General features: G+C 32.1%; 1 protein-coding gene and 1 long non-coding RNA gene across 2 annotated transcripts; one reads left to right on the plus strand and one right to left on the minus strand.

Moving 5' to 3' along the window:
- The first annotated feature begins 2,457 nt into the window (after positions 1-2,457).
- On the plus strand, positions 2,458-6,232 carry LOC111709151 (tropomyosin). The gene is made up of 5 exons (XM_023482759.1): positions 2,458-2,544; positions 3,580-3,708; positions 3,861-4,319; positions 5,358-5,497; positions 6,010-6,232. The coding sequence occupies exons 2-5, from the start codon at positions 3,595-3,597 to the stop codon at positions 6,152-6,154; spliced, it is 858 nt and encodes a 285-aa protein (XP_023338527.1). The 5' UTR covers positions 2,458-2,544; positions 3,580-3,594; the 3' UTR covers positions 6,155-6,232.
- Positions 6,233-15,560: 9,328 nt separating this feature from the next.
- LOC111709155 (uncharacterized) lies at positions 15,561-18,729 on the minus strand. Its single transcript, XR_002766794.1, has 4 exons — positions 18,658-18,729; positions 17,993-18,042; positions 17,030-17,126; positions 15,561-15,665 (listed from the first exon to the last, which is right to left on the minus strand). It is a non-coding gene; the product is annotated as an uncharacterized LOC111709155 (long non-coding RNA).
- Between the last annotated feature and the right edge of the window lie 42 nt (positions 18,730-18,771).

Consider the following 18,771-nt stretch of genomic DNA (forward strand, 5'->3'; position numbering starts at 1 on the left):
TCTTGAACAAAATTGAATTTTACATTTTCCTTTGGAGTAATTAATATGTTGAATGTTAATTACTGTTGAATTAATTAGTGTTAATTACCATCCCTCCGATGGAGTTGATAGAGTAAAAGTGTAAAAATCCACTTATAAATAAGGAATTAGTGTTCTGAGTGTTAATTAGCACCCTTCCGATGGAGTAGTAGTGTGGCCTTAGTGTGGACAATGTAAATAGCCATCACTTAAAGATGAAGTAATTAGTGTACTCATTGTTAATTACCATATCTCAGATTGAGTTGAGTGACTTGAGTGTAATTAGCCATCACTTAATAATGGAATAATTAGTGTTCTGAGTGTTAATTACTATATCTCAGATTGAATTGTTTGACTAGAGTGTAAATAACCATCACTTAAAGATGAAGTAATTAGTGTTCTGAGTGTTAATTACTATATCTCAGATTGAGTTGAGTGACTTGAGTGTAATTAGCCATCACTTGAAGATTGAGTAATTAGTGATCTTAGTGTTATTAATTTTATCTCAGATTGAGTTGAGTGAGTTGAGTGTAAATAACCATCACCTTAAAGATGGAGTAATTAGTGATCTTAGTGTTAATAACTATGTCTCAGATTGACTTGAGTGACTTGAGTGTTAATAACCCTCACTTAAAGATGGAGTAATAAGTGATCTGAGTGTTAATTACTATATCTCAGATTGAGTTGAGTGACTTGAGTGTAATTAACCATCACTTAAATATGGAGTAATTAGTGATCTTAGTGTTAATAACAATATCTCAGATTGACTTGAGTGACTTGAGTGTAGTTAACCGCCACTTAAAGATGGAGTAATAAGTGATTTGAGTGTTAATTACTATATCTCAGATTTACTGGAGTGACTAGAGTGTAATTAGCCATCACTTAAAGATTGTTCTGAATTTTATTTACTATTCCTGAAAGTCCAATGAAGAAATTATACTAAATATAATGTCTTATGGTAAAAAATACCATCCTTCCGAATAAAGTAGTTTATGGACAACAGACAAACATACTGACAGACAAGTAAAGTAAATATAGATACTGATGTTTTATTAATATTGAACATTTGGTTTCAATTCAGAATATTATAATTGCAGTAAATTTTGAATATGTAATATATTTTATGAAAAACGTCCAATTACATCTTCTGACGTAGAAATTTCGACAAAAACACAGAAAATAATTTTAACAGACGGATGTGCATTGAGTTTATTTAATATATTTGTTATCTGTGTTAATAGGCGATGATGTCCAAAACAATAATAAAAAGGATCCTTCCAAAATACGTTTTTTTGTTGAAATATTAGTCAATGGTCATAGGGAAATATTTTAAATCCGGGTATTATATAAAAAAATGACATCTTTGAAAGATTTAGTATAAGTGCACATACAGAGTGAGAACAGGAAGACTATGGAAAAGGAAGACGACATTATAACAATGCTTAAGTGAATTTCATGATGCATGCAAATAGCTTAACATTAAACTTTATAAATCACTAATTAGTGAAATAGGTTTGTTTACTCTGCACAATTGCTGCTGTGCATGATCATAAAAGTTTAACGACTTAAACTGCTAAGAAATAATATGCTAGGAGAAAATAATGCATTAGACAGGGTTAAACAAAAAAAAATAAGAAACATAATGAACCCATGCAGCTATAAATTTCTTTATTTCTTCAACAAAGGAATTGAATATTTGTCACAAACTATGATTTTCTAATCTCTATATCTTTGTAATCTAATGCCGTAGACCTTAGATATTTCAAACTATGAATTCTGTTAGATGAAAAAATCTAAGTTTAAAATATTAAAGGTTTACACCATCAAGTGGAAAAAATATAAGTATTAGAAAATTAGAGTTTTTTACAAAGACTCAATTCCTTTCAAAAGTCTTTGTGGGTATCCCTGTGGCCTGTGTTTACAGATTAAAAACTTTTTAGTATTTTTTTCAGATATGGAGCTCTACACAACATTTAATTTCTAAAACATGTTTTTTTGAAGTCACCCTGTAAATATACTCTAAATTGAATGTGTATACATGGTGAGCTGAAAATTGAAAAGTTAAATCTAAAAATTCCAATCAAATACTTTTTTTTTAATCAAGTTGACAACGAAGTGCACAGATACAGTGGCGCCTTCGTTCCATTATTTATTCAGTCTTTTCAACTTTTGCATAAAATCTAGATATTTTTACTCAATATTTTCATTCAAAGCTGTGGATGCGGAGAAACTTTAGAAAATTAATTGGAGGCGCCGTTAACAAATACATAATTAATCTACGCATGGTGTTATCTTTTAAACAATGTCATGCAACCCATCTCCCCCCAGTAGATGATCTATTTCCAACCCCTTTTAAAACACATCAATCTGCATTGGGGGGCAATTATTCCTTTAAAGAGCTATAAAATGTACTCCTGCTAAAAGTATTTAAGAAATGTACATTTACGGGCTAAAGTATTCTAGGTTAAACATTGTTTGTATTCTTAGTTTTGTTCAGTTCTCCACCTACACTCCTCCTCTAGACAGGTAGACAGTTAGACAGGTAGACATGTAGACAGGTAGACAGGTAGACAGGTAAACTGGTAGACAGGTAGACAGGTAGACAGGTACACAGGTAGACAGGTAGAAGGTAGACAGGTTAACAGGTAGACTGATAAACAGGTAGACAGGTAGACAAGAAGACAGGTAGACAGGTAGACAGGAAGACATGTAGATAGGTAGACAGGTAGACAGGTAGACAGGTAGACAGGTAAACAGGTAAACAGGTAGACAGGTAGACAGATAGACAGGTAGACAAGAAGACAGGTAGACAAGAAGACAGGTAGACAGATAGGCTGGTTGACAGGTAGGCAGGTAGACAGGTAGACAGGTAGACAGATAGGCTGGTTGACAGGTAGGCAGGTAGACAGGTAAATAGTTAGACAGGTAGACAGGTAGTCATGTAGACAAGTAGAAAGGAAGACAAGTAGTCAAGTAGACAGGTAGACAGGTAGACAAGTAGACAAGTAGACAAGTAGATGTGTAGATAAGAGTTAAGTAGACAAGTAGAAAAGAAGACAAGTAGACAAGTAGACAAGTACACAAGTACACAAGTAGACAAGTACACAAGTAGACAAGTACACAAGTAGAAAAGTAGACAGGTAAACAAGTAGACAAGTAGACAAGTAGACAAGTAGACAAGTAGACAAGTAGACAAGTAGACAAGTAGACAAGTAGACAAGTAGACAAGTAATCAAGCAGACTAGTAGCTACAAGGAGAAAAGTAGACAAGTAGACAAGTAGACAAGTAGACAAGTAGACAAGTAGACAAGTAAACAAGTAGACAAGTAGACAAGTAGACAAGTAGACAAGTAGACAAGTAGACCAGTAGACAAGTAGACACATAGACATGTATACATGTTGACATGTAGACAAGAAGACATGTAAATAGGCAAACAGGTAGTCATGTAAACTGGTTGACCGGTAGGCGGGAAGACAGGTAAGCGAGAAGATAGATAGAAAAGTATCAATAGAAAGGGATATATGTTTTAATGGTATTACATTTTTAAGTTCCTTGTTTAGATCTTCTGATAAAGCATGGATGCTATCAGGAAAAAGATGCAGAGCTTGAAGGGGGAGACGGACACCTTATATGCCACCATTAAAAGGTTTGAAGAGGCCACCAGGGAGTTTGTTGCAAGGGCTGATCAGGTAAACCATATTACTGAAAACTCTGCCGAACTTGAACAGCACACATATATCCTTACAAAAGGAAAGCAAACTAGATGAATCATCCCTTCTTGTGAGATTTTTCAATGGTAATGTTTTATTTTACAAAGGTTGCCATTTAAATGTTTTCATAGGCTGACTGTGATCTGAGAGATTATGGAAAAAAGGTTCAGCAGCTTGAGATTGGATTTGATGAAACCAACGACCAACTACTCAAAGCTACCGAGTCCCTGGAGGAGAAGGAGAAGATGTATAAGGAGGTTGAAAGTGATGTGGCAGCACTCTCTCGTAGAATCATGCTCATGGAGGAGGAAGCGAAGAAATCCGAAACAAATTTGGCTGAAACTGTCACCAAGCTTGCTGTTTGCTCCAAAGATGCTGACAACATCCTAAAAGGCGTAAAAGTTGTTGAAAGCAAATGCCTGAACAATGAAGCCACCCTTGAAGAGCTTGACAAAAATTTACGCTCCACCACTAAGATGGCATCAGACAATGAACAGAAGCTGGATGAATTGTCTAGAAAGCTGGGTGTACAGGAGGGAGAACTCAAGCGTGGTATTGAGAGAGCTGAACTTGCTGAGAGCAATCTCAAGGTACAATTTAATAACATTTTATTGTTATTTTTAAATGCACCAAACCACCTTAATTTGATGCCACACCCAAATTTGTTTCATACAGGGTGTCCCAAAAAACATGGGAATTCAGTGACGGATTCGATATCGTCTTTATAAATAATTCTTTGATTTAGTATATTGATACCTACAGAGAAAGCTGTAATCTGTAAGAGTTTCGTCTGCTATGTTCACATTTTGTTTGTTTATGTTTTTACTGCATACGGTAAAACAAGAAAATTGCAGTATACAAACAGAGTAAACTTGTCCGTCTTAACTGATCATCTTGCGGAGACATTATAGACACACCTTTACAGTCTTTTACCCTTTCCATAAAATAAACTCTAGAAGACAATAATATTATGGCGTTTGAAATTAGGTATTACAATGCTAATTCATAACAAAGACGATATTCAATTCGTCACTGAATTCCCATGTTTTTTGGGACACCCTGTAGTATCCATTTTCCTCAATATGGAATCATCACTACCTTAATTTGTAATCACCATAAATTCTTGTTTTCTGGAATGCAGACTGTAAGATCCTTTCTAGTGAGATTAATATTTTTTCTCTCCGGCGAACCTGACGTTGCTCAGTCTTTTAAAGTAACTCCCGTCAATTATCCTCGCATGGTTTTAAAATATGGGTTCAGCTGAAGTTCCCTATAGAATTAAAAAAAATAAAAAAAATATGTATAGCCTATGTGACCCCAGTGGTATCAATGGGTTCCTTAAAAAATTAAACCAATTTGGTCCAGCTATAACGATTATAAATATATCATGCACCTCTGCCCCTTTAGTAAGAGTAAATTCAGCCTATATGAAGCATAAAGTCTGACTGCGTCAACCTTGTTGCACCGGATAGTCCTGTCCATAGAGCTAAATACGGTACAAACTCGGACCGGAAAGGTTGACCCAGCTCGGAAATTCAAATGTACTGCCCGTGATATACACATGAGCAAAGAGCATTTTTATTTACATATATTCTATATTCTCTCTTCATGTATATCCCCTTGTTTAGAAGGTTGAGGATGAGCTGGAAGGAGTGGGGGAGAACATGAAGGTTCTTGAGAAATCATCTGAGAAGGCGATGGAGCGTGAGGAGAAGCTTATTGATAAAATTCTTCAGTTCCAGCAGAAATTTAAGGCCGCAGAGGCCAGGTAAAATAAAGCCATTTAAAAAAAATGTTCTCCATAAAAAAAATAATTAGTTTCCACACAGAAAATAAAGCAGGTTGTTAGGCTGAATTCAGATTATATAGCTACTAATTTGACTTCTATCTGTTGCATCCGGCATAACAATTTATAGGTATTTGGGCACGAGTTAAAAATCTTTTGACCACTCTGATCAGTTACAATGAAACTTGCGTCTATAAGGAGACAATTCTCAGATTTCTCCAGCAAGAGACACCTAGAGACCAAGGTTTTTCAAATTACAAGTTTACAAATAAACAAAGAGAAGCTGTCAATTGAGGCTTCTTTTGTGAATTTACCTTATTTCTACGCTCTATGGAATTGAGCGTTTTCAATAAATTTCTCATCATAGATGCACTATTTATGTATAGAACGAAACCTTGTAGCAATCAAATTCAAATTTGATCAAGATTCAGTCTACCCCCCCCCCCCTAACATTTTTCGCTAACACTCCCTTAACGAAAATCATTTGATTTTAGGTTTGAGTATGGTGAGATGAACATTACTAAGCTCAATCATAGAATTGATGATATTGAAGATGAAATTTACAGAGAGAAACTCAAGATTAAGCGTACAGCTGACGAACTTAACGATACCTTCGATGATATGATGAATCATTACTAGCCATTTAAAAAATTTAAAGAAAAAAATGGTCTTTGTAAAATTTACTGAAGCAAGTATAAAATAAACATGGATTATTGACAAGTGTAGAGAATTTTTAAACAGTTGATGTCAGAAAAAGTTTATTTTGACAGATTTACCATGAAAGACATTTGTGCATTTATTATTGACAGATCCAACAATGACTGTTGCAATTTTCAAGATGTCTTTAAAGTAAAAGTATTGGATGTTTACAGATCTGAAGAGAAACTAAAAAATTGTTATGAAAAGTGTTGAATGCTGGACGAATTCTTGGAATCATCGTTAGAACCTTTCAAAACTTTAGAAACAATATTTTTTCTTCCAACAAAGACAAAAGGGAGACTACTCAAAGTCAAAATCAAAGTCAAAGGGACTGCAGATGTAATTTAAAGAGTGGCGTTTTAGATTCAAAACACAACCCTTTCAGTTACTTTATGAATTTACACATTATGTCTCTTTTGGAGAAACCCACAATTCAAAATCAACTTAGTAATAGAACAATAACAGTCAAAGGTTTAAATTTCCTATAGTTCAAAAGATTAATAGATCAGATTCTTAAACAGCGTTTATCCTTTAAAGTCAATTATTGAGAATCCAACATGCAACTTTAAAAATTGACCCTATCCCAGCTGGGCTATTCCCCCCNGACCATAATTTTGAGATAGGGGAGTGTGATACATGTCCTTAGTCTATTTGTTCAAGGCCTGTTCCTTAAAAAAAATGAGACCTCTAATTTCAATGTGGAGGATTTAACAAAAAAATCAAAAAGATAACAGTTTATCAAATTGCGGGACTGATAACGACATTTCAAAACATCAAAATACATAAAAACAAAACAAAAATTTGGTGCAATTTTCATGAAAGTTTAGCTGAAAAAAAGAACAAAAGTTACAGTTTTTTAAAACCCGACCGTTTCGTTTTCATTTTCAATTCGCTAATCCGTTTCGTTAACATTTAAAAATTAATGGTTTATGCCGTTCGTTTAAAAACCTCCGTTTCATTAACGGAAATTTGCTCAGCCCCAGCTAACACTGATTTCATTGTCTTACTATATTGCTTCTCACTCCTGATTGGTTAAAGAAAATAACTGTTAATATAACATACTTTAATCCTTAATATGTAATCCCTCCCAAGTCCCAATCCCTAATTCAATATGAAGAAAGATTATATTAATAATTACTGTGACCTGAATGGTTCAAATCTCGCCTACAATATAATGTAAATACTAAATATTCAATCTTCACATTAAACTAAGCTAGTGGGATAGGCCAAGTAGGCCTATGATAGACACAGTACTTAAAAAAAGTAAAAAAAAACCGAGGATAAGGATAAGGTTGGGCGCGCTGGTACTTGCCGTGACGCGCGAGCGTCACTAAGGCTGGTACAACGGGTCGGTCCAGTTCGAATCCAGTTCACCATTTCTTCAATATGAAAACTCTGCTTTGTCTCTGGTCTTATAACAGTCAGGGAATCAACTCACTTCAACCAGTTACAGGGTGAACCAAACGTTTAGACAACATGGAGAAGCATTACTTACAGGGAGTGTTGGCGTAATTTCAAGTGATCCTTCATGCAAAGATTTACAATTTTACAATCTAATCAAAAATATGTTTTTTGTTTTGTTTAATATGATAATCTCTCCATTGCTTTATGTAAGCAATATATCTAATTCATACTTGATGCGACAAAGCTGTTAATGGTATCGTTGTAAATTGGGCATTGTCGTCTTTGCACGCAGGGTCACTAAAAATTACGCAACAGTCCCTTTAGAGTAGAAAAAACGCTTCTTATGCATAGGGATGGATCGTTTTAACATTTTTAAAACGATTGTTTCACTTTAAAAAACTACGAAGCAAAACGAAAAAGGAAATGGTTATTTTCAAAAACGATCAATTTAAAAAAAGTTCGTCGATTCACTAACAAAAGTAGGTCGTTTTTAATTTTTGACAATCGTTAACGACCTTTTTAAGACAAAATACTTTTTTGTTCAAAAAATCCTTTTTCTATATCTTTAGGTCAGAAAGTATTATTCATTTAGTTATTTCTCTATAGATAACATTTATAAAATTATCTTCCTAAAAAAATCAAATTAATTAATTTAAAACTCAAATTCATTTGCAACATCTTTTCAAAATTGTTTCGTTTTCTAAAGGTTCAGAATGATTGTTTTGTTTTCAAAAACGATGGGTTTTTTTTATAAAAATTAAACAAATAAATCTATATTTAGACCAATCTTCCAGTCATCAGATTTTAACATCGTATTTGACTTTGGAAATTTTTTGCAGAATTTTTGCAAAAAAAAATTTCACAGATTTTTGCACAGACGCCTTTAAAATTTTGCAATTATTTTTGCATTAATGAATTTGCTGTGTTAAGGGCTTTTCAAACACAATAATTTGTTGCGATTTGCGCAATTTTTTGTTTGCACATTTTTTGCTTAATAACTATATTTTGCAATAAATATTTTGATTTTGCAAATTTTTCATTTTTTTCCAGATTATTGAAGTAGAGCTGAAGGGCTTTCCAAAAACGTATCAAATGTTATAGATTTATATCACAATAAGAAAATAGAGGGGGGGGGCGGGGAAAAATTGATCAGTTAGTAAACCAGACGTCAGGTTAAATAGGGTAAATCCCCAAGTCTTCAACTTTTTGAAAAAATGTGCCCCGCTTTGGACTCAGAAAATAAATTATTTAAAATTTATTTAAAAATTTTAATTTTGAATATGATAGATAGATAGATAGATTTTAGTTAAATAAATGTTAGTAATGGTAAATTATTTTTAAAAACTTTGTCTCACAAAGATTTATTCTTGGGACACAAATATATAGCTTAATTTTTTAATTATTTAAGATAATTTAACTTAATTATTTTTACACATTCAACACACATGAATATTAAAATGGTAAATGGCGTCATTGCAACAATCTCAAATTTTCTAATCCTTATTTCCATCTGACTGTGTGTAAACCTTTAAAATTCAAACTTATACTATTTGATCTATTAGGTATACGACATTAGGTTGCAAAGATACAGAGATTAATAAATCAGAGTTTCTGGCAAAAATTCAATTCCTTTTTAAGTTTTTTGCTTAAATTGGTATGCAGGGATGAGTTATCTTACGTTATGACTAGAAAGTTACCGTTAGTTAAAAATAGAACTATTGTATGAGCAGTTTTAGTTTCTTAAAGGGAGTGACCGGCTATGTAAGGTAGTTGAACTGAGTATGCAGTGTTGTGGAAAGCTTCTTTCGGATTCATTTGAGACATATTAAACTTTTTAAAGATCTGTAAATCCTGAGTTTGAGCGCATATTTGATGTTCAAAACTTCTACTTTGGGGGTGGTAACGTTTTCAGAATTATTTTTTTTTAATTCTTAAATAACGACGACATAAAATGTAAAAAAGTTCTACAATAAACTACAGACGTCATGTATAGGAACATAAAAATTAATAAAAATTAATCTTATAACCGAAAATAAGTAATCTTGTTCAATTATTAGTTTCTATTATCTCATTATTCTGGTTTCTCATTATTCACAAAAGTTTTCGCCGATTTGCTAGAATTATTTTTGAAAAGACGACATTTGAAGAATTTGAAGAAATTTGAGAATAAACTCAAAGAAAATTAGAAATTCAATATAATAATGAAAACGAAATAATCGATTTTAGCATTGATTTATTCTTTTGAGAAATATGTTCCTAACCATCTAATTACATTACTGTTTAATTTGTACTTTATTTTTCGTTGTCGTTATTTAATAATTAAAAAAAACTAATTCTGAAAACGTATCCACCCCAAATTAGGAGTTTTGAACGTCGAATTTGCGCTCAAACTCAGGATTTACTGATCTTTAACCCTATCTCTGCTGGGGTACAAGAAAACCAGGATATGCTGGGGGGGGGGGGCAATTTGACCCCCCCCTCTAAATCCCATGTTTGATGTCCAAATATGACAAATGATACATCATTGGAAAGCTCTTGTGCTCTACTTTTAGAATCTGCAAAAAATTTGCAAATTTGCAAAAATAGAATTTTTTATCGCAAAATCCAGTTATAAAGTAAAAATGTTTGCAAAAAAATTATACATGTCATTTCAAATATGCAAAAATGTTTGCAAAATTTTAAATAACCTGATTTTTAATCAAGAAAACTGAAAATGTGCAAATTTCCTTTGACAGGTTGTTTGCAAAAAATTTGCAATTTTTTATTGCAATTCGTTTCCTTATGGCAAAAGCTTTCCAAAAAGCTAAATTTTATCAAAATCTGACAAGTGGAAGTGGGTCAAAACAAAGATTTAGTTTGTTACAGGAAAAAGCAGTCATTCAAGCAGTGTGCCTGAGGACTCAGGCAGTTAGTATTAAAGCCCGGTTTTAGGCCTAAAGGGAAAGCTTTGGGTATGTAGGAAAAGTCAGAAAATTTCAACAGCCATATGCCAACACTTTTTGAGCTATGTAAAAAAAACTACAGGAATAGGGTTAATAGGCTTAAAAAGTTTAATATGTCTCAAATGAATCCGAAAGAAATTTTCCACATCACTGCATACTCAGTTCAACTACCTTACATAGCCGGTCACTCCCTTTAAATAACAATTTGATTTTCTTAATTTTCTTGTTATTATGTATAAAGACCTTGCAAGTTGCATGCCTATCAATGATATTCACAGACTATTTTAATTGCTACGTATTTAAATTTCAAATATTTTTCTACTAATGGATGTGACTCTGTCCTTTCTTCGCATGCAATTTAATCCCGATCATGAAATATGTCTTTATTTCAAAAGAAAATTCAACTTCTTAAAAATATATTTTCGCATTTGACAATAGACAGCTGTCTTCACATCTAGTCAATATTGTTGTGGTTGTACACTACTGTCAAACCTCAAACAAATTGAATTTAAAACGGAATTCTATTAATTTTGGCGCCAATTCCAGGCTGCTTTGGTCATGCAAGAAACTGGTTTATGGCGGGAATATTTTCCGATTCCTGGAATTTGTTTCGCGGCATTGCACTATTATGCTCCACCATGATGGATTTTAATCAAAACTTTCATTCTTTCATAGAAGTTATTCTAATCAAAATAGTTTTAAACTAGAATTGTTTATTTAGTTTATTATATACAAATACTTCGGTGGAATAATTTTTTAATGTTTTGATTAGAAATTGAACGCAAAAACATATAAATCTTCTTTTATCGTATTTTCATATTCTCCCATTTAAAGGGACTGTTGAGTGTAAACGTAATTTCAAATCAAACATGAATTATATTCTGACACGTATAATGCACAATGGTACCCTGTAGAAAATTGTCTGATCATCACAGATAAATCTGTGTGTTTGTGTCAACAATTGTGGAAAGCTAAACAAGCAAACTTCAAGCTTGCAGTGTAAATATTTCATGTCTTCGCGGTTTTTGAAATTAAAATAAAAATATTTTATATTTTATCCCAGAATTTTCAATTTTATTTTTCAATATAACCAGAGCTGAAAACTATTGAATCGTAGCTTAGATATCAAGATCAAGAATTGCTAATTTGTAGATTAAAACTTTATCCCGTAAATATCGAGTGTAGGCTGTGGAAAATAAACAGCCAATCAGAAGCCAGGAGGCAGGAAACCTTGCATTTATCCAAAATCAAGCAGATTCTGCGTAAAATTCATAATTGCCTAATATGGATATCAAGATCAAACGATCGGGATAATGGGTATCCTACACAAAAGTTTCCAGTTGCATCAATTTTCAGACTGGGTTGACTTTAAAGCGTTCCAACGCATTGACCTTGAATTTTATTTAACTAACTCACTTTTACTTTTTCATATTGCCAGACATTCTAGAACCTTTAACCATTTGATTTTGACCTTAGTTTTTAACTAGTAGTTGGCAAAACGTTTAAGGATTTTTGTGCAAGAGCTAACCATTGGATTACTGTGGGATATCTTTATCATTATCAATTAGTTTAAAAAAAATATTGTTTTGAATTTTTAGTCACTTCTTCTGTGAATTCATAAACCAGCAAAGAAATTATACAAATTAGTTAGTTTTGATTTATTGCAGTTGCAGTTCAATGCACATGAGACCTGGACATTTTATTTGCATATCAGTATGCAGTATGCAGTATGCAGTATGAAGTATGCAGTATGCAGTATGCAGTATGCAGTATGCAGTATGCAGTACGCAGTATGCATTATGCAGTATGCAGTATGCAGTATGCAGTATGCAGTATATGCAGTATGCAGTATGCAGTATGCAGTATGCAGTATGCAGTATACTGTATGCAGTATGCTGTATGCAGTATGCAGTATGCAGTATGACGCGTACACTTTTAAATGTTATAACATTTTTGATTTATATTAAGAATTTGTATTTGATTTAAATTGTTTGGTCGAGTGGAAAGTGTATTTGAAGAGTATTGGCGCCTAGAAAGTTTATCCATTCAATCTGTTCCAAGAACTAACCCTGTATATAATAGAAACATTCCTTCAAAAACAACAAAATAATCAGGACAATAGAAATATTTTAAAACATGAAATTCTAGACGCGCAACACCGTTCAAAGTCAAGGATTCTCAAATTAAGACTTTTGAGCAGTCATTTTTGAAAATGATCAGACCTACAGCCTTTTTTAAGGTAACCCAAAGACATTTAAATCAAACTATTTTCGAAAAATTAAACTTTTTTTGAGATACATCTGACTAGCTTGAGAACCCAGCGTTTGCTTACCTATTTTAACCAATAAAAGTCGACCCACTCAACTTAAAATCTCAAAATCAGGCTTAGAACATTTCCGTGGTTCTCCCAAGTTCCCCAATCAAAATTTGAGGCAAATCGGTCCAGGGGTTCCTAAGTTATGATAGGACTAACAAACAAACACCTAAACAGGCAGACAAACTTGATCGAACGGTTTTCAAATAGCCAAACTATGTTCGAATGTTCAAAGCCTTGTTTGAAAGATCAGACAAGATCTTCGAAAGAATAAATAAGTATTCACACTTTATAAAAATATCTTCAAAAGGTCAAGTGTCTCTGATATATCAAACTGTCATGAAAAATTAAAACTTTTTTGAGATATCAAACTGTGAAAAAATAACAAACTTGTTTCTGAAATATTAAATTGTCGTCGACAAGTAAACCAGTTTTTGAAATATCAAAATGTCTTTGAAACATAAAAATGCTTTTGAAGCAGCAAACTGTCAAATTTTGAAAGATCAAACTCTCGTAGTTATTTCGAAAAGTTACCAGCGAGTTACAGTACTTGAAATGCTTTATATTACTGACAAGTAATTGAAATCTAAATTTGTTTTGCCCTTTTTTCCTGCAATTATTTTATTCATTATTTTTCCATCTCTTCTCATCTGTTTTTATTTGATATTTTAAGAGGAATCCACATGAAATACCAGGTTCTTTAAATTCAATCCTTTAATGCAAAAACTTTAAGTTTAGGAATTTTTTTGAATTATTAATGAAATTTGTCCGTCTGCTAGGCGCCAACCTTTAACAATCTATCTATCTATCCAGGTATAAGTCCGTCTATCTATCTATCTATCTGTGCTAGGGGGAAATTTTATGAGAGATAGCTTGTTAATACACTTTGAGAAAAATTTCAGAATTTAAAATAAAGTTTTCTGTTTAGTAATAGTAAACTTTATACATCATCAAAGTTAAACTAATGATAAACACTAAAAAGTAAATATTAAAAAAGTAATATCACGAAATCTAAGTATTCACAATTCACAACCCAACCTCACAATTCACAATCCAACCTCACAATTCACAATCCAACCTCACAATTCACAATCCAACCTCGCAATTAACCTTACAATTCACAAACCAACCTCACAATTCACAATCACCTCACAATTCACAATCCAACCTCACAATTCGCAATCCAATCTCAAAATTCACAATCACCTCACAATTCACAACCCAACCTCACAATTCACAATCCAACCTCACAATTCACAAACCAACCTCACAATTCACAATCCAACCTCATAATTCACAATCCAACCTCACAATTCACAATCCAACCTCATAATTCACAATCCAACCTCACAATTCACAAACCAAACTCAAAATTCACAATCACGTCACAATTCACAATCCAAACTCACAGTTTACAATCCAACCTCATAATTCACAATCCAACCTCACAATTAACCTTACAATTCACAAACCAACCTCACAATTCACAACCCAACCTCACAATTCACAATCACCTCACAATTCACAATCCAAACTCAAAATTCACAATCCAACCTCACAATTCACAACCCAACCTCACAATTCACAATCACCTCACAATTCACAACCCAACCTCACAATTCACAACCCAACCTCACAATTCACAATCACCTCACACACTAATCACATAAACTAACCTCACAAACTAACCTCACAAACTAACCTCACAAACTAATCTCACAAACTAACCTCACAAACTAAACTAACAAACTAACCTCACAAACTAACCTCACAAACAAACCTCACAAACTAACTTCACAAACTAACCTTACAAACTAATCTGACAAACTAACCTCACAAACTAACCTCACAAACTAATCTCACAAACTAACCTCACAAACTAACCTCACAAACTAAACTCACAAACTAACCTCACAAACTAACCTCACAAACTAACCTCACAAACTACCATGACAAACAAACCTTACAAACTAACTTCACAAACTAACCTTAAAAATTAATTTCACAAACTAACCTCACAAACTAACTTCACAAACTACCCTTACAAACTAACCTTACAAACTAACTTCACAAACAAACCTTACAAACTAAATTCACAAACTAACCTAACAAACTACCCTGACGAACAAACCTTACAAACTAACTTCTCAAACTAACCTTACACTAACCTCACAAACTAACCTCACAAACTAATCTCACAAACTAATCTCACAAACTAACCTCACAAACTAACCTCACAAACTAACCTCACAAACTAACTTCACAAACTACCCTTACAAACTAATCTTACAAACTAACCTTACAAACTAACTTCACAAACTACCCTTACAAACTAATATCACAAACTAATCTCACAAACTAATCTCACAAACTACCCTTACAAACTAATCTTACAAACTAATCTCACAAACTAACCTTACAAACTAATCTCACAAACTAATCTCACAAACTAACCTTACAAACTAATTTCAAAGGCAAACCTCAAAAAACAACTGTAAGAACTAATCTTATAAACAAATCTCAAAAACTAACCTTCTAAACTAACCTTGTAAATTAATATGATTAGCTAGCTAACTTTACAAACTAACCCAGCAAACAAACTAAATTAACTTATTCGTAAATTTAAACGATATAAACGAGGTTGCGTGATTTTCCTCCAACTGAGAGGTTTCGTGAATAAAGATTATTAAAAATCTGTTTTATATTTCAATATATATATAACGATAGTTTTCTAAGCTTCTGATGTATCTGCTCTTGCACCAAGATAGGTTTTCTCTCCCCCAAGCTTTGTCTAAAAAGTAATTTTCAAAATTTATGACATACCTTTTCAGTTTTGGTATTTTCATTTAAACGATTAAAATCTTAAATCCCCATTTTTTAAAATAAAATCCGCAAATCATTTTTATTTTTTATTTTAAATATGCAATGTATGCAAAGAGAACATGTTCACAATTGAAATAGAAGATGGGCGCAAAGCTCCCTGAAAGCTTAGTTTGAAATTTCAAATTTTTGAACAATTTAAGATCGTCAGTAAAGTCATATTCTTTCTGGGTAAGCATGTAGTTTAGAAAATGTTTATGGTTTAGAAAATATAAAATTGGTAGTTGAAAATAAGAAAATTTGACAAACTTTTCATACTAATTGAAACATATAAGATATAGGTTCTTTGTAAAGTTGTTAATATCCATTACTTAAAAAAATATTAAATATCATCTCCGATGCAATTTAAATTTAGCATGAAATTTCATTCTACTACAGGGTGTCCCAAGAAACATGACAGTGGTAAATACTTCAAAATGTCTTTTTCGTGGGACACCCTGTATCTTATTATTATATGCAAATCTGGAGTCTTTTTGCTAATGTATTTAATAAAAATAATATTAAGAGACGAACGTTAACATTTTTTTGAAATTACATTTTGACAGTTTTTAAGTGAAACTATAAATTCAAGAAATAAGAAAATGTAAAATATATAAATGTATTATATTTCATGAGTTTCCCAAAAAAAGGTTAAAAAGGTCGTCTTGAAAATCATTGTCAAAACTACAGGGTGTCCCACGAAAATCACAGATGGTGATAAGTTTAAAATGTCTTCTTTCATAATACGTTATTTTTTACCAAAGAAAAGGTAAATGTATTTGTGTAAAAGATTTCTTAAAACTAAATAAACTGGAAAAAGTCTTTTACATCTAATAAAGTATATATAAGAAGACATTCAAAACTATTCACCAACTATTATGTTTAATTGGACACCCTGTATTTCTAATCCTAATACAATGATAACTGTAAAACGTATTATAAACCGCTAACAAAAATTTTTCACCGTTAACCGCTGTGCCGATATGGACTTTTAAAACCATTAATAACATTTTTTTGGCGCTTCATCCCGTAAACGCCGATAATTTTGTAATAACGATATCATTAACGGCTAGAGCCGTTAATGATTGTTGAACATTTTCCGTTAATGCTGTTAATAAAATTGAGATCTTTAACTAACGGTAATTTAAAAAAAGGAAAATGTCGTAAACGGCACAAACCTTCAGTTAACGGCTAACTGAATTTTTTTAATTTTTTAACAGTTGGAACTAACTGTTGAAGAAACGGCTAGAAAAAGTTGGAATGCCCAAAAAATGCCCAGCCCTACTTGATGAGTACCTGGAAAATGATAACATCCTGCGCATCATTTAAAGAACAAGTGAGGTATACTTCTGTTCCATACACGTTAGGAACAAGATTATCACACCAAGCAATGCTAGATTATAATATGGTTAAGGATTATGCTTCAGTTGGGTCGTTTTTCTGAAGTTGTTGTCTATAATTTCTGTTAGGGTCAAATTGTGACATAGGTAAAGAAAAGACAATATTTGTTTATCTAGAAATTATATATGCACAAAAAAAAGAACCAAAATAATCCAAAAAACGAAAGAAAAATATTATTCAAAATAATAATTATTATTAAATTATCGCTCTACAATTGTTTTCTGTCTTCTACGAAAAATAGAAATAATAAATCTTTTGATTTACCGTAAATATATGATTGAATACATTTTCAAGAATGATTAAAATAGTAATAGGATGAAGTCTTTAAGTTGTTTAAATGATATGCTTAGGTAAGAATTTTGACCGAAAACCCGCTATTTTATTGAAAACTCTTAAAATAGGATTTTTCAACTTGCTTCTTAGACTAAATCAAGGTTTTGGCGTGCTGTCGACTCCCATAAATATTTTCTATATGGCTGTTGGAATCTATTTATATCTTTAGATTATCCCAAAACCCCTGTGCTTACTTGTAATTTTGTTATAAATTATATGTTTTTATTCCAAAATAGTTCTCTGCAACAAAGACGCCATCTAAATATATTGCGGGTTTACAGGATCCATTCAAGGATAAATTTATGAATGGGAAGAGTAATTACAAATTGAAATCATTACTATTCAATGCAATTGCTACAATTAATACATTGTTTGTAAATGAAAAGATTATCAGAATATATTCATTTTATCCATTCTCACCTCGAAACACAAGACAAATGCATTATAATTAGGGAGTTTTTGTTTTAGAGATTTTAAACAAAAACATAAATTAATAAATGTGTTTATTCTTCGTTTTTTTTTTACCTTTTCCAGTCTTGCCAAGAGATATCATAATCTTTCACCAATTCCAAATCCTTAAAAATTGTTTTCATTTGAAGGGAGTGTTCGTCAAAAATGAATAAAGGGGGCATATATTGATTGTTACTATCGAATTCAATTCGATATCAGTCCATACCCACTTTTATTTCTTAAAGAATGCTTAGATAAATTAAAATGAACTTTTTAAACAACCTTTTACAGGAGAAGGGGGGGGGGATTCTATTGCCCAAAAAAACGCTGAAACTTCTTGACTTTTAATCAAAATTTGATCAAACTCAGACTACCAAATAATTTATTCCCAGAAGAACTTAGTGTAAAAAAATTTGTAAATTTTGTTTTAAAAATCAATGGCGACTGCGAATGCTTTGAAAACACAATCAAGCTAGACTGAAAGACACAAAAAAATTAATGAAGTTAAATTGTTTAAAATATAGTTTTGAATCGTTGATGTCTCTTTTTTATTGTAGAATTTCTGGATTTCTCTTTTTCTCTGGAAATTCTTGAGATTATCCCCAAATAATTTCAGTAGTGACCTGGTTCAGAGAATTTTTCACAACCAATTTCAATTAGAATTTGGGTAATTTATTTTAGAGATCCTTGGGATTTTTTTGCGAAATTTTCCCAAAACTGGGTAAAATGTTTTGAATTACCTCCGAAAGATATCCTATTTTATGTTCTCCATTGAGCCAATGAAATACAAAGTATCCATCATCACCCAGAGAATTATTAGTGTTTCACAATTTAACATTTTTTCAAATTCACAA

The sequence above is a fragment of the Eurytemora carolleeae genome, unplaced genomic scaffold (genome assembly GCF_000591075.1).
Source record: "Eurytemora carolleeae unplaced genomic scaffold, Eaff_2.0 scaffold220, whole genome shotgun sequence".
In the NCBI taxonomy this organism is placed as follows: Eukaryota; Metazoa; Arthropoda; class Copepoda; order Calanoida; family Temoridae; genus Eurytemora; species Eurytemora carolleeae.